The sequence below is a fragment of the Idiotropiscis lumnitzeri genome, chromosome 15 (assembly GCF_059441095.1).
Source record: "Idiotropiscis lumnitzeri isolate Australia: NSW breed Sydney's pygmy pipehorse chromosome 15, RoL_Ilum_1.0, whole genome shotgun sequence".
Taxonomy (NCBI): Eukaryota; Metazoa; Chordata; class Actinopteri; order Syngnathiformes; family Syngnathidae; genus Idiotropiscis; species Idiotropiscis lumnitzeri.
Window position 1 is genome coordinate 8,076,329 of NC_142405.1, and position 16,829 is coordinate 8,093,157.

Here is a 16,829-nt window from a genome sequence, read left to right on the forward strand (position 1 = left end):
CAATTATGGATTATTTTAAGTTAAAGTTGCGGTTATCTGAACACTAAGCCAATGTGCTGTGATATCTTTTAGTCGGGGCGTTTCTGCAGGGAATGAGAGGCACACAAAAATTATGTTATTAAAACTTTATTGGCACTTCACAGGCAACAATACCAGGTTTGCATAAGGTTAAAGGACAACCAGTACTAAAAAGTGCTTTGATGCAAAAAAAACAAATAAACGACAGAATTATCCAATATTAATGACTTTGAGTTAGCTCTAGATATAAAGTATATAATAGTGCTCGTAGATGATTTATTCATTTGTAATAATGATATTAGTCACAATAAATAGACCACTGCAGAAAAAGACCTCTTAAACTACAAAAGAAAAATAATTTTGTAATACTGAGAGGTTTAACTTTAACAATCAGCCAATTTGTTTGCTCTCTTTTGGCAACATAGAAAATAAGAAATAGACGAACTGGTCTCCAAGTCAAAATGAGTAAATTGTCTCATTTCCTTTCTTTAGCTTATGTGAAACTAGCATGAAGGTGATAAAGTTCATATTAGGACACACGTAAACATCTATTTTTAATACTGCTTGTATTTGTCATTTTAAGTTCAAGTTGTTGAGGTAAAAACATATTAAAAGACGTTAAAAGTGCCAAAGTACAGTAGGTTAGATTTTGTAGTTGTTTGTTCTTAGTACTTAGTAGTGATTCTAGGCAATGATGTCACAACTAAGGCAGGGACGGGCAATATAGTTTTGAATTAAATTGGCTTTTTTTTCCCACCTAAACTTCGTGAGTAAAAATGTATTCATGATGATTATTATTATTTTTTTTTTACATCAACGAATGAGCTGGCCCATCTGTCCATTTTAAAAATCCAATGTGGCTTTCGAGTACTAACGTTTGCCCACCCCTAAACGACGGTCTCACTTAGTGAAGTTTACACTTTTCTCTTGGGCGAAGGCGTACTTTCACACACGTGTTTGATGGGAATGCCTCTGCGGCACACTTTCACATGGATGAAGAGCGTGGCGGGGGCCAGCCGGGACCCATCGGCCTTCAGCAGGTGGACGTGTCGGTAACCTGAGAATGATGACCAAAGATTAGTAAACAACATTACTGAGAGTTGACACAACTTTAGCATAGCTAAATGTCTGAAATATAACCAGTCGGGGTTTGTGTGCAAAAAAAAAAAAAAAATGAACAGCTCATAACCTGGAAACTTCATAAATTGAGGTATTTGTAATTCAAAGTACCAGCATACCTGTACGCAAGCTGGTAAAGGGTATCGTGAACTGTCCCACAAAGTCGTTCTTGGCCGTGTGGTCATGATCCTCGACGACGAAGCGCACTAGTGCCAGCTCGGGCACCTGCAACTGGAAGCTGAGCGTGCAGTCCCATTGCGGGTTGAAGCCTGCAGAGGGCGCACAAGAGCAGACTGAGTCACTATCGCAAATGTTATCTATTCGTGGCAGTTCTATCACTAATGTTTTAAATGATTGTTGTAAATGAAATAACATGAAGGAAGTACCATTGTTGTCAATCCGGTGTGTTTTGTCTCTGGTATTATCGATGGCCACGCCGTGAATCTCCACCCACACCTGCGGGTCCACAATGGAGCTGGCCTTGTCTGTGTTGATTTTGGGAAGCTGCTGTGCTGATATCACCTACAAAAACAAACCAGAATAAAAAGAAACGTCAAACTAAATACATTAAAGACACATATCAGACATATCATTACTGAGTGAATGTACTCGTATAGTCAGCTGGGTGGGGATGTGACCGGGACCCCCGCCCGTATTCTCCGGGTTGAAGTCGGACTCGCCGCTGCACAGGAAGCCGGGTTTCAGAACATAGCCGCAACGGCCGTTCGCAATAAAGCGGCCCTGGTTCAGATCCATCTGCTCACCAGGGGTCTGGAAGTTTAGAGCCACTGCACAACAGTGGTTGGAAGTAAAAAAGTACAAGTACTTTGTTGTTGTACTTAAGCAGATTTTTCACCTACCTGTACTGTGTTCAAATATTTCTACTTATGACTTTTTCCGTTTTTAAATTTGAAATCAGAGCTATACCTTCTACTGATGACTTCATCAAAATCGGCGTGTTACTTCTTTTTACTGCTTACCCATCTGGCAGCCAGCGTTCCACATTTCCTGGGGATTGTAGTTGGACGACTGTAGGCGCTGTCCGGACGGGTAGATCCGGCTCAGCTGCCTGCTGTTGTGTCTCACAAAAAGCTTCCCTGAAAAATGAGCAAAAGCACCTTACAGGGCTCCAATGTCAATTGTGATATGTTACAATTTTAGCTGTTATCAGTACTGACACAAATGTGTCAAACAATAACTGTGATATGTTGTATCAAAACTGTTATTTCAGGATAAATGTGTCTGTCATGGTTAAGTTTTATATTGAAATAATTAAAAGTGTAACGTCGGATCACTTCCAATCTGTACCCGAGTCTTTGATGAGCTTTAAGGCGTCGTTCTCGGAGAAAGAGGACATTTCATCGGGCGGCTTTTCACCCACGTGTGTGAAGCCACAGAAGGGGACGCTGCGGCAGTACACCACCAACTCTGACAGCTCCACGCTCAGTTTGGAGCACACCTGAAAACAATGAGAACATTCAAACCAAATGGGGAACTGTACACTAAGATGAGGATTCAGCAGATGGCGCTGGCGTGGAACAGTTAAGATTTATTCTTCATATGAATCAAACTGACAAGATGATATCTTCCTTGTGGAGGTACAAATTGTGACCTTGGCTGGGTCCTTCTTGGGCGTGCTCTTGTTTCCGCCTGTCTGCTCATCCTCGGAGCTTGAGGAGAAGCTGCCGTAGCTTCCGTTTTTGCCCAGCTGGCCCAGCTGAGGGATTTGCTTCTTCCCTTTCACCAGTATACGTCCCCTCAGCTCCTGCAAGGACCACCATTTAATGGATGTTTGCTTTTGTTTTTAGCATGAGTGTGTGGTTAATACTTCAGGTGAGGGCAGGTCATTGAGCATGTGGTCACTGAGGGGCTTGTTAAGCAGCTTGTTGCCCAGGATGGCACAGAGGTGTTTGGCCATGACCACCTGCTGCTCCACTGAGCAATGGTTCTCCAGGGACAGGATCAGAGGATATGGAGACGCCTGGTGGACAAAAGGTACACTTCGGAAACACTCGGCTAGGGCAATTGAGTTTCAGACAAATTAAATTCTAGCACTTGTTCATCTTGTGTTTATATATCTATGTTGTTATTTAATTTATTGAATAAGAGAGGTCATAGAAATACAATTAAATAAAAATATAGTACATTTATTTTATTTGACATTTTTCTAGTCAGATATTGGAGACTTGTCGAGACAAAATTTCAAGGCGCCATCACACTTTGATGTGTGGTCTCACCCTGAAGGCGTACTGTGCGATGGTGACAATGACCTCCTTAAAAGGCACTTTGGAGGTGAGTGTATGACCATGGTAGATGACCGGCTCGCCTTTATCTCCGTCCCAGCAGTCCAACTCTACGCAACGGCAGCCTTGAATTAAAGCCCTGACACACACACACATTTTTTTTTTTTAAAGTCTCATTTTGCAGTTTGAAGACTTGGAAAATGAGAGCGCTGTGAATACCTGATGTAGGGCTCGGTGCTGCTGGCGCTGGTCACTTGGTCCTTGGTGAGGTAGGTGTTGTGTGAGGTGGAGATGAAGTAGTGGGCCAAGGGGCGGCTCATGTCCTGGTTAACACGGCCGTGCTCTGGGTTCAACACGTCGTTCTCCCGTGACAGCATGTACATAGTGAAGCCATTTTGGGTCATGAACTGGTTCCGCTGTGCTGTAATCGCAAAGACAACATTAATTATTTTCATTATACAACAATACAAGATAAACAATACAACATCAACAGAATCAATATTTATCAAAAACAAAAAATAATAGATAAAATACCTAATTCTCTTCAGAGATACCGGTTATAGGTTTTGCTAGTCGAAGTTGACAGTAAACCTTGACCAATCAAAGGATGCAAAAATGATTATGTCATCAAGTGCAAGCGACATCTAATTGGGGGACTGACAGGGGTCCCCAACCACCGATGCACCTTTTGTTCCCAGGTCGCACTGAGAGAGAAACCCACCCCAATCATTGAGCTCGTAGGTGCCGATGAGGGTCTGCGCATGGGCCAGGCTGGCGTCCTCTCCCTGGTCTCCAAGAAAGTCTCGCAGCTCGGCGGTGGAGAGCACGCAGCCGTTGCTGGAGTAGTGGCGGAAGACGGCGTCCAGCTCAGGCCGGCGCAGCAGCTCCCGGCAGAACTCCTCGATCTCGTTGTGGTCCAGACGGCTGTCCCCGGACCGGTCGCACCTCTGGGAATACAACATCAGTGGATTGTTTATTTGACATTATTTATATTCAAGGTGATGCGTATCATGAGTAAGGCTTTTACTTTGTGTATTTATTTCAGTTGTGCAAGGGAACCATCCTGGGTGAGATATGTATTTTTAATTGTGAAAAAATTATCTAGTCAGGCGTCTTAGAGCACGAAGAGGATAAAAAAAAAAAAAGTGATGCTATTGTTTAGTTGTTATTTGGCGAGGGCGTGATACTGATTCCCCATTGAGAAAGCATTTCCACAGCTGTGTACATCAAGAACATCTCTCAGGAGGGGATGTAGAGCACATTCCATCACCAGGAAGACTCATAAAGCAAAAAATAACAGCAGTAATCCGCAGTCAGTGTAGATTGTAGGCTAAACAGCCTCCAATATGTATGAAATCCCCCCTGACCTTGAACAAGGAGCGAGCATACTGCTCGCTCAGGTCGATGTTGATCATCTGGAGCAGCCGGCGGACTTCGTCATAGCTCATCTTTCCGTCCTGGTTCTGATCCGCTCGCCGCAGGTAGCCGCGGATCCAAGTAGAGGGAGGGAGGGTTAAGGAAGACAGTCAGAGAATGTGGGTCAGACAGAAAAGAGAGCTCAAGCGACCATGTCAATGAGACATGTTTAGGATATTGGTCCAGTTTCTCCTTCTGCGTCATGTTGGCAACACGCTCCTTCAGGGTGCGCAGGCCTCGCACCCAGCGCTGCGCCTCGTCCTCACACGGGCAGAGCAGGTCCAGGCTCTTGCGGGCCCCCCGGAAGACCACCGTGAAGCAGTGGCTCTCCGGCACCGAGCTCGAGATCCGGCGCAGCGCCTCCGACTGGCAGCCTTCGCGCACGCACTCCACCTCGGTCACGGCAACTGGAGGAGTCCAAATCAATGATATTAAAATAACTACAGTATACGTATATGATATGACATACGGGTAGCTTCTTGGTTGGAAGTAAAAATAAGACAGGACGGAAATGTTTGAGGTTCAGGTGTCAAAGGAATTTTTAGGGAATCATAAATTCCACCAGTCACATAGCAACTTGACGACAAAATAGCATGTGCCTCGTATTCTGCTTCTCCACAGAGTCATCTCTCGGGAGTGATTTCATGTCTCATTTTGGTCAGACAGACACACACAGACACACAAACACACTATATGAGGAACAGTTTTAGGATACCTACCGGATGGTAAGTTAGCTTTTCCATTGAAAACATTCACTGTGTCACCAAATCAATGTAGGATTTCAAGAAAACTCAAAATTTTGCAAAAACATCAAAATATGCCATAAAAATATTTTATAAGTAAAAATGCAGTACTCTGCTAAAAAAGTAGCAAATTTAAAATGAACAAAACAACATTACGATCACATAAATTTGATATATTTACTTCAGACCTGAGATGGCTGCTATGTTTAAGTCAGTTCCGTCTTCATAATAGCCTCATTCTCAAACCGATCTTATGAAACGTCTTCAAAAACGACCCTGCATTACCTCGTTGCGTTTTTTGACGGGGGTGTGACGAAAGTAACGTGTGTGTGCGTATGTGTGTGTGTGTGTGGGTGTCACATCGAGTCGACATGCCGGAATCCAGACGTCACATCACACCTACCTAAATATCAAGTGTGGTGAGACTAGCTCATCTCTCGGCACTCAACTGTGCTACGGCATCAAGGGCCGCATAAAGAAAAAAAAATCTGCAAAAAGGTGAATCCTTGAGTGCTGATACGCAAGTATGCCTTATCACATGTGAGCTCATTACGGTACCTTACTCGCCCCAATTTTCTTTTCAACTCACTGGACACTTCATTAGGTACACCTCGACACTCTTTCCTTGAGGTCGGGTGGGGGTGAGTTCCCTTTCACCTCTTCTCATATGGGCTCAGTTTCCTCCGCGTGAAAACCTTTTCATTGTCGCTGGGCTATTCTTACGCATGAGAGCTTTCCATTCTCCCTTTTTCCGGATCGCTCTTTGAGCCCGCTTCCTCCTCCCTGCTCTAAGGGGCGTACTGTACTGTACTCTGACAGCAAAGAGGTGGTCATGTATAACAGGCGAGACACGTACATTAAGTGAGCGAGCTGGATGTGGACTTTTTTTGACTTGCTGGATTGTTTCCAGCCCATTAGTTATATCACACATACATTACTCGTGTAAAAAAATAGATTATCGTGGATGGTACCTCAGTTTTTGGGACTTAATCAGGTCCAGAGAGTCTGACAAAAATTCAATAAAAAACCAAAGAAAAAAGTCCCAAAGGAAAGCATCTGAATGGAAAAGTCAGACGTTGTTTTTGTATAAACACCGGGATAAAATTTAGATGAATAAAATGATTGAAAACCAAAATCAAGGTTCCTCAGGATTTCTCATTGTTGTGTTTATTTTTATTGGGCGTCGAGATGTACTCACACGTCTGACGTGCTTTGGCCTTGCGGGAGCTCTTGGACGACTCGCACCATACAGTGAGTCCGTCCTCCAACAGGCGCAGGTTTCGGCTCTTCTGCCACCTCGGAGAGCGAACTTTCACCATGTTGGAGCCCCGCATCATCACGCGCACGTCCTCGTTGTCCAGCAGACCTAAAAGCCACACACACAAAAACATGAACTGATTGATGACAAGGGTACGCCTGTTATTTTTTGAAGGTCATCTTTAAACCAGAACACGACTAATCTCGAGACCGCACCCCAGATTGGGACTCCTGGTATATTTGCCGTGAAAATACGTACATGTACAAAACCACCTTTCATAAGTCTTGACTGTGTTTATACCCAAAATTCGACTGGCATAACGACTTTTTGGAGCAGATTTTACAGCATGTTTTTGTGCAGGAGCAGGTTGCCGGAAAAAAAAACATGGTTATGTCACCACAGTTTTAGTAAGGACTTGCTAGAAAAGGCCACAAAACACATGGCCGACAAGTGTAAATCATTCACTATTGTATGCAGATTTATTCGTCTCCGGCGAGACGGGAGCCGGCCAAGGAAAAAGAAGCGCTGAAGTTAGCTTCAAGTCGCCAAGGTCTGTTGTGGATGAACGACTTCTGCCTCCACGCATGGAAATGTAATCACAGAAAATCTCCACATGCAGAAAATTGAATAAAATAAAGAAAACATTGAGGATAGGGATAAAGGGAAGGTCATTTTGCAACCACGATGTAGGAGAAAGTGAGGAATAAAACATAGAGGCCAACAATAAATCTTTATATATTACTGGGCAAAGAAAAACAGAGTTAAATTCTGATTTAATTGTTTGCTTTTTTAATTCACCAAAATAGTAATAGAAAATAACAGACAAATGAATTATTAGAAGCATTAAAGGTTATTTATTTCATAAATAAAAAAGAATTTAAACAAATGAATAATACTGTATGGTATTTTTAGATAAAGACCAGAATTAAATAAAATGTAACATGGTTTAAAAAAATACAAATAATGATAAGAAAGAAGAATGCTATAATATTGTTAGAAAAGAACAAAATTAAATAAAAAAATCTTCTTTTAAAAATTAATAAATAATGATAAATGATGCTGTTAAAAGAAATTGAACTGGAAATAATAATAATATAATTTCCTCCTTTTTTATTAAATACAAAACTGAATGAAAATAAACATCATTTATTTAATAAAAAATAAAGAAAGAAATTAATACTACTGTAGGGTATTTTTATGCTTGTGTGACAGTTCAGAAAGTCTGCTTCAAATTGCCTGGGACAGTTTGACCCTGCAACTGAATAATGACATAAGTAAACGTGATTTCTTACGAGGAAAACTTCTTCTGGAGCTGGACTGGATTAGGTTCCACCTTAAAAGCTGCACTGTGGTCTCTACAATGGCGTCTTTGTTATCTGATTTTGGAACTGAAGTGTTTACGCAGCTTTCATTCCAAAGGTTCAAAACACACACTGTGAACTTTCTTTATCGTTTTTTTTTTTTCTTCTCTTTAAACACATGCCGTGTTTAGTGAGGCTGCATTTTTAGCAAGTGTTTTCCAGTAGCTGCGCTTAAGGAGGGCCACTGCTTTTCGGCTATGCATGGCCGCTCCGTTTGCCAGCGTGAATGGCGGCGAGGACAAAAGGAAAAGTGTCCCGAGTCTTTCCAGAGCGCTCCCATGTCACATTACTCCCGGCAACTCCACCTTACCTAGATTTGTGAGAAGCTTAGAAAAATGCTGGCGCATTTGAGAGCTTTAATTACACCAACTCCTTTGGGGGGGCCTCATAGAAATAACCGCCCCCCCCCCTCCCCTCCTCTTTTTCTTTGCCCTATTGGACACAAAAACTCCCCTCCCCTTCCAGGGCCCTCGGTCCAAGCTGTTACCACATGCGAGGCATTCCCACATTAACTTGCAGGTCAATGACAACAGTGCTATGCTGGCCAAACTGCCACAGCCTGTGTTTCAACACTGCATTCCTCACCGTACAAAATCCACTTTTGTGTCTTTATTTGTGTTGGTCACGCAATTGCATTGATTACAATATATTTATTTATATTGAACACACTCATGTTACACACTTTTTTTTTTTGGGCGGGGACGGATTATTTCCAGTTGCTGGCTTCATTTCTATTGTGCAAGGCAGTGGCTATGGAGAGAGGAGCGATCAAGGTGATAACACGTGAATCGTATGACATGTACATTGAGCAAGAAGGTTTGTTTTCTCTAAAGATTCTATAAGATTATTTCTATCAACGCAGATCCCAGCCAATTGATCGGTACACCCTCAATTTCTAGTCATCAAATTTATTTCTATCATGCGAGGTGTCTACAGTGTTTTTTTTCTGTCTATTCAAATACATTCCGATGGGCTGCTACTCTTGAAAAAGAGCGTGAAACGGCGGGGTAAGAGCTCTGTCGAGGCAGCAGAGCTGAGGGGTCTTTATTTTCATGCTCGGCTGCAGGAAAATCTCCCTCGGTGTGCCACCCCCCCCAGCCCAAATTCCCCCTGCCATCCCTTAGACATGCAGGCAGGCTAGCAACCGAATGCACTGTCATATCCACAGCAGTGTCATCAACATGAGAAAGGAAAACAACAACGGGTGTACTTGAGCAAGAGCATGAACGCAGTCCGGAGCAGCTCCGCCCGGGGCCCGGTTCAGGTTTCCCTCGGGATAAGGAGCGCCACCGGAGCCGGCAAGCAAGGATCGCACACTTGCGTAAATATAGACGAATTGAAGGTGTCGCTGATACCGCTGCTACGGCACTTGGTCATGCGTGAGACGCGGCGGGCACGAAAGTAGGGCAGCTGTCTGCCTGGTTTAAGTCCGGTCTGGAGGACAGGCAGAGGAAGTCTGAGCAAGGGGAATATTCGAAACGAGGAGAGAGGGGACAAGGGACAGTTTTAGCTCTCAAGTCCCTCACTGGACCCGACTTCATATGGATGTTTTGGGGCCATTTAACAAGCTGTCAGGTTAGCTGAAGACGCTAAATTGTCTTCCATGTTTACAAAAGCATCTACGTTTTTTTTTCTTAAACTTTTTCTCAAACGAAAATTATTTGAATCTCTTTCATATTCAACGGGGTGTTCGGCAGGTTGAATGATGTTGATTTACTGAACATGTGGGTTTTCATTTGAAATGTCAATGTGACTGAAACAAGTGACTCAGCGTGAACTGTTGATTATTACGGGAGACTCGAACACTCGCTTGAGTCAGATCACAGCTTGGAAGAGGTGTGTCAAAGTACAAAGAAGAAGCTCACCAGCTCGTTGGATTTGTGATAAATGAATCCACCGGCTGGATATTGTTTTTTATTATCTACTACATTCCACATTCTGTGAGAGGAGCCAGCAGCTCCGAGGTTACACACGCACACACACAGTAGCTAAAGCCACAATAGCTGTTTGCATAAAACTCCATCTTATGCTGGCAGAGTGGCTGACGAGCCTCGAGCTATAACACGTGTATCAGAATGCAGAGAATAATGTCTTCAATCTTTATGAAAATAACGCAGGTTCAAATTGTCTTTAACACAAAGTATGTTAAGTCTATTGAAGACTAATTGCTTTTTGCATGACAGCTTCGTTGAAGGCTGAATTGCAGAATTGTCTTGTAAGTTACAATTTAAGACTAAATTGTCTGCGATTATTACATTGTTATAACAATGTAAAATAAAACGCAGCAAACTAAGCAGTACTTTGTCAATTCTCATTTAAAGTAAAGCGGCGTTTTATTGTTTTTACTATTAAGTGTTTAACTTCTTTTTGTACTTTGACTTTTAAGAATGTTTAAAATATGACTTAAAACACTGCCTGTACAGTTTGACAATGAACATCCTTTTCATCGCCTCCGTTGTATTTGCAGATTATCCCTCTATGTGTAACACTATATAACCTGACTGGCTGCCAGCGGATTTTGCGAGTGCGTTAAAATAAAAGTGTTGCCCCCCGCTCCCCTCACTACAACAGCATGTTCCTAAAAAGATATTTTGACATCCAGCCACTCCTCAGGCGGTCTTGACAAGAGCTGTTGTGGATGAGCAGGTGTCTATTTTCGGTGGGCGCTTTGCATGTAGGATGGGTGTGTAAATGGTGAAATCAGAGGAATAAAAATAATCCCCCCCTTCCGTTCAAGCTGACCCACGCCCACGCACACATACAGACCATTAGATTACGGTGCTCATAATAAGGCAGCTCATTAAATGAAGGCTTCCTGTGTTGTATTAGGCACAGTGAAATGTGCGCGTCACAGCCTACGCTGGTGCAGCTGAGCATGAAATAAAATGCACAGTGCGTAACATATTTATGAGACCACCTGTTTGTCTCGGAGACCATCCAGCGTCATAAAGTTGAGCACCTTTGACAGAGACTTTTTCAATTTCAGTGTTATGCCATCTTAATTGAAGATTTTGATGTTTGAGTAAAGGACTTGAGAAGTTCATAAACTTCAAGGAAATCTGAAGTGTTGAAAGAACTTGATCAAAGAACTTTACTTACGTGTTTTTTTTTTTTTATAATTTTTGGTGTTTTTGTAGTTTTTTTTTTTTTTTTTTTATAATTCTTGGTGTTTTTGTAAACACCAAAGACACATTTACAGTATTTGAAGAATTTGTTTGTAAATGTCAAAGACAATCAAGTCATTTTATGGTAACTGTCAATCTAGTTTTCAAAAAAACTTGATATATGGTGCATGTTTTTTTTCAACATCAATTACAATTTACTCTTTAATGAAGGAGTTAGCATTTAGACACGTTGATGCCGGAGAAAGTCTCAGAGACAAAAGCCCAACATGCATTTGTCAATATCAAAGGCAATTTTGAGTTTTGAGAGAACTTGACAGCCTTCAGAGGACCCAAAAAATGTGTATTGTCAACATGGGCTTGATATTTGAAAAAAAAAATGCAAGAAAATTTAGTCATGTTTTAGAGACACACAAAGACAATGCAGTCTTTCAAAACATGTTGTACACATTTTGTAAACATTAAAGACAATTTAGCATCTGATCTTCAAGTATGTTTTGGTACGAGCAAAGCAGTCTTCAAAGGACTTAACATACAGTACATGTTTTTGTCACTTCAAAGACCATTACACCTAAAAAAAATTTTTTTTTTACGTTTCATCAACATCAAAGACACCTTTGTCTACAAACTCAACTCAACATCAACTATTTTTTGTCTTCAAAGAACTTTACATACATGTCTTTGTAAAAATCAAAGACAATTTCAAGTCTCCAAAGAAAATGTTCATGTTCTGAAAATATCAAAGTCAAGTTACTGACAAAACTGAAGACTGCCAAATAAAAACCCTGAATTGTCTTAGAAGTTTAAAAAGACTACTCTACACATAATTGTCTCATTTTGCAACTTTTTTGTGGTAAAGCCTGTGTTATGTAGGTTATGTAATGCAAAACGTATAATATTTCAACATGTGCAGGTGGTCTCTAATGTGTGCTCTTTGCTCTTTTTCACAGAATATTTGCAAAGAAATCAGTTGAAAGTGTGCAAAAGAGAGGCGAAAAAATATTTGAAAGGAGGGTGGCGTATTAATGAGTTCACAGATCAACAGTTAGAAAGTTGTGGTGCTGAAAGATAAAGCAACAAGTAAGTAATAATAAATAAGGTGACTTACCCAGCCTCCGAATGGGATCTGTGGTCTTCTCAACCACTTTGGCTCTGGGCTCCCTGACGGAGGTAACTGGTGACTTGTCACTGCTGGCCAACATGATGGCAGAGAGACGCTCGCGTCCTGCCTGCTTGGGTTGGAAGCAACTCGCTGCTTGCGGCCAGGTGCCTCCGTGGACTCGCTCTGGTCCAAAAAGCACACACAAGCGCCACAGAGGAACAACAAGAGGGATAGGGAGAGAGAGAGAGGATAGGGAGGGAGGGAGATAGGGAGGTAGGGCTCCTTGCGGTCCCTCCCCGGTGCAGAGCCCCCGTGCCTCCACGTAATATGAACCCTAAAGCAGGCGCACATTTGCGCAGCTTTTCCGCCTGCATCAACACAGCAACCTGACGCTTCTCATGTCGCTCACTATGGCCCCGCTACTCCTGTCTGTTATTTTTAAATGGTACATAATATATAGAGGTTGCTACTTGCATTTAAATTTCAACTGTGACTCAGTTATGGCTTTGAAAAAAAGAATGAAGTCATATATAAAGCAAAAAATATGCATATTTTATGAATAGACAGCATTGCGTGTAGTAGTACAAGTTAATAGTCATGCTTTGACAGGTCACCTCAGCCTGCTTGGTGCAGTACCCAACATGGCCCACAGGTGTTGTGCTAAACAGTTAAGATAGACCAGAGGAAGCGAATGAAAAATTATAGGCAAGGATGTTAAATGGTAAAGGCTATAAGAGCATCTCCAAGCACCGGTGACTATAGCTGCACAGATTTTTCAGAATTTAAAATCCATGGTTTATAGCAAATCTTTCTGGTTGTGACCATAGGAGGACTAATGATGAAACACTGAAGAGCCGGTAATTCGTAGGGTAACAAAAGAGCCCGAAATAACCTAGGAAATTAAGGGTAAACTCCAAGGTCAAGGTACTATTGATTGCACCGTCCATCTTTGTTTGAGCCAAAGTGGACTTCATGGGAGACAACCAAGGAGAACACCAATGTTGGAAATAGATTACCTGTATATAAACTACTATCCTACTGTTACTGGGATTTGCCAAATGGCATGTTGATGAGCCATAAAGCTTCTTGGAGAATGTCCTATGCGACAAAAAAGAACACTGTCCCTACTGTGAAACATGGAGGAGGCTCTGTTATGTTCTGATTCTGCTTTGCTTCAACTGGCACAGTGAGTCTTGAATCTGAGTAGGGTATAATGAAATCTCAAGACTATGAAAGTATTCAAAAGAGAAATTTGTTGCCCAATGTTTGCTCTCATTCGCAGGCCATTGGTCTTGGGTGTGTAGACTTTTTAAATCCATAATAGGTTAGCTACTATGAAGACAAATGTACATTAACTTCACTGACTCCTGAATTATCTTTCATGTTTATGAAAATCCAATAATTTTAGTATAAACACAAACTAAAAAGACTAAATAATGGGATATTTACAAAAACAAGTTATTTGAAGCCTAAATTTGCTGCTGATTACAAAAACATGTTTATCAAACTTTTTGAAGAGAAAGTTGTCCTCATTCTGCAAAAAATGTATAGTCAGTTCTTTATCAACCAAAATTCCCAACATGTTGACAATAACTTACTTGCAAGTTATCGCCACTGAAGACTCCAACATGCTTTTGATGTTTACAAAAATATTTACCGGCATGTTAGCTTCATTCATTGTTCTTATAGATGTGAAAGTAAGTGTGAAAACTATTGTGTCTCTCTTCTGTTGTCAGTCCTGTGATTGATGGGTGACCAGTCTAGAGGCTGGACCCCGTTTCTTGCCCCACATTGGCTGCTCCAGCTTCTCTGTGACCCTGAATGATACATATAAAATGTTAACTACCTCATTTAGATGGCTGAAACTGATCTTGTTTTTAATCATCATTTGTTGCAGTCTATCAGACGGCATAGCTGATGTGGTGAATCATCAAACATCTCTCGCCTTTTTTTTTTTTTTAAACATGACATACTTGTGTTTGAAGCATGACGATGCCTTCTACCAAGACGGTGACGTCACTTTGCTTTCTTCAACTGTCTGTTTGCAGTGGTCCACCTGAAAAAAAATCTCTTTGAGTAAACATACACTTAAAGCACCAAAACCAATTTACCATTCACTGGGGATGCAGCGTCATCTGGTGGTCATCTACAGTTACTGCTCTATCACAATCCATTAGTGCAATGTATCTTGTATTGGATAGATAGGCTGCAAAATGATGCTCTAGTTTAATCTTGTATAACTGTGTTCTATCTTTTTTTATTTATTTGTTTACATATTTAATAAGGTGAATGACAAAATCATCGCCATTGAATGGGCTCTACAAGGTCTGATGAGATGAAGGACTTCACAACAATATCCATCTTTCATCTTGCCTCAATTGCAGCACTGGCGGCGGCGGCCATGTTAAGATTAAGTTTGCTAATCCCCACAAACTGTAATCTGTGCAGCGGGGCTGGCAGCTCTCTGGCTCCCTCCTCTCCCAGAGTCCAACCACAACACCGACAAGCTCTGGCTATGATTTCTCAATCTCATCTGCCATTAAAGGTTTCACATTAACTGACTCTTGCCTGCCATTTGGCTCAAAGTAACTGGGCCTGCTTCTATTAATGGAAACAGAAAGCCTTGTGTTGTTTGGAGACAGAAAATTCCCCCGTCACACTATTACGACTACTATTACTAGTACTACTGCTATTATGAATAATCATGAGCCAGTTAAAATAGAAAAGAACAGCTGAGCAGGCTCAGTTTAACATTGTATCATTGTTTGGTTTTTCCAAATAGTTAAAAAGAGACACTGGATTCCTCTATCTCTTTTAATACTCTAATTAGTAGTAGTATGAGACGGATACTTGTATGTTACTACTAATAGTAGCAGTCACAAGCAAGTAAAAATGGCTCAACAAAAAAACATGAAAGTAGAACCAGTACACCATTGAACCAGTTTGTATCCTCCAAATATTAAATCATATTAGCACTACGACTAGTATTACTATTACTAGTAGTAATCTTTAACAAGCAGAAATGGCTGACAAAAACAAAAAACAAAATTTAAAGCAGGATCAGTTCAACATTAACCACTGTTTAGTCCAAACAGTAAAATTAAACCAAATGCGGAGTAAATTGATGCTTTAAGACACATTTAATCAACCATTCATTTATTTAATTAGCGTTACAAAGCACATTGTGTGTGTCTTGAAAAACTAGTTTGCTAGTCCTCCCTAATTAAACCATGCTTACCACCGAGGGATGGGTGCAGTCTAATTCCTGAAAAAACCTGACGTCAGGTGGTGCTAACGCCACGGTTTAATCTGCATAATATCCACTTTAAGGCGCATTCGAGCCTTATAGATGAAAGTATCTTGTCAAAATTGAGACGCAATGTCAATCTTTTCATCGATTAAATAAAGTAATACGGAACTCGCTACGGGAAGTGCCGTGTTTCCAGCAAATACACCGCCCCCGTGTAACCACACATTGGCCTGTGTTAATGGTCGGTTTTATTGAGTTATATTTTGTTCTCTCTATTGCAAATAAATGATCAAATGCGAAAGTCCAGGAAGTGTTTATTTAAAGATGACCGGGCCGTTTGTTACTGTTATCAATCGCTTGCATTGTTTCGCTTCGAAGGAACTCGCTCGCCATTGTCGCTTCATTTACGGCGTCGGCCATGGCGTTATTGGCCCCTTTTTGGCTATAATGACAATTTAATAACCGCCATACGTCATTTAATGTATTGTTTGTGGGGGTTAACGTGACTTCAATTGTTTGACGTGTTGTTTCGTGGAGGAAAAGCCCCACGTTAGCAAGTTAGCTTATCCTTAGCGTGTTCCACACACACATACATGTGCAAAACGACTAAGCGCTACAACTTCAGAGAGAAGGTCTTGGTCGCAGTAATGCTCCTGACGTCGCTCCGTTGAGTCGTTTTTTCTTTTATTATCGAGCAAAGTTGGTCTCGCTTGACCCACCCTTTTAACAGCGAGGGGATCGGAGATGTGTTCATCTCGGATGCTTTACTGCATTTGTCGTTTGTTTACGCTGATTCCACAGTTCCGCCAGCCACCTCAAACCACCCTCTCCCTTACTTCGTATCACTCCGCGCGAAGCAACAAAATACTCACATCAAAGTATTTGTTACTTAAATCCTCACGGTAGTGACGCGTTTGTTCACCATTAAAAGTCGCACTTTATGGCGTGTGGGAAATTAGTCTAAATAAAGCGTTTCTCTTTGCGAACATTAAAAAACGGACTAGCCTATTCGAGCGGGCTCCGACACTTTGCCTTAAATGTAGGGGGTGACCGTGTTTTGCTCGCACGATTGACGTTCGATTGTGGCATTGTATTGTAGCAATGAGCACTAAAATGCCACTAAAACCGATAATTATTTTTTAGGGGAGGTGTATAGCCACGCTCGAGTTGTCCTTGCTCGTTATATTTTGATAACTT

At 41.5% G+C, this 16,829-nt stretch overlaps 1 protein-coding gene across 3 annotated transcripts; it reads right to left on the reverse strand.

Moving 5' to 3' along the window:
- Positions 1 to 110: 110 nt before the first annotated feature.
- On the reverse strand, positions 111 to 16,647 carry plcd3a (phospholipase C, delta 3a). 3 transcript variants are annotated; one of them, XM_088317130.1, is made up of 17 exons: positions 16,505 to 16,647; positions 14,356 to 14,438; positions 12,389 to 14,199; positions 6,738 to 6,905; positions 4,975 to 5,203; positions 4,748 to 4,877; positions 4,102 to 4,327; positions 3,600 to 3,801; positions 3,375 to 3,519; positions 2,966 to 3,118; positions 2,750 to 2,902; positions 2,446 to 2,596; positions 2,118 to 2,234; positions 1,747 to 1,925; positions 1,524 to 1,659; positions 1,257 to 1,406; positions 111 to 1,075 (listed from the first exon to the last, which is right to left on the reverse strand). In XM_088317130.1, the coding sequence occupies exons 3-17, from the start codon at positions 12,480 to 12,482 to the stop codon at positions 933 to 935; spliced, it is 2,376 nt and encodes a 791-aa protein (XP_088173256.1). In that variant the 5' UTR covers positions 12,483 to 14,199; positions 14,356 to 14,438; positions 16,505 to 16,647; the 3' UTR covers positions 111 to 932. The 3 variants fall into 3 exon arrangements, with proteins under 3 accessions (XP_088173256.1, XP_088173255.1, XP_088173257.1); XM_088317129.1 differs by lacking the exon at positions 16,505 to 16,647 and adding an exon at positions 16,352 to 16,406; XM_088317131.1 differs by lacking the exon at positions 16,505 to 16,647 and adding an exon at positions 15,621 to 15,808.
- Between the last annotated feature and the right edge of the window lie 182 nt (positions 16,648 to 16,829).

What these genes read in the sequence shown, in the direction of transcription:
- plcd3a (XM_088317130.1), bottom strand. Translation starts at nt 12,482, where the DNA reads ATGTTGGCCAGCAGTGACAAGTCACCAGTTACCTCCGTCAGGGAGCCC. An exon ending in GGCCAAAGCACGTCAGACGT is followed by an intron (nt 5,204 to 6,737) that starts GTGAGTACATCT and finishes GGACTCCTCCAG; the next exon opens with TTGCCGTGACCGAGGTGGAG. An exon ending in CTACGAGCTCAATGATTGGG is followed by an intron (nt 3,802 to 4,101) that starts GTGGGTTTCTCT and finishes TTGCGATTACAG; the next exon opens with CACAGCGGAACCAGTTCATG.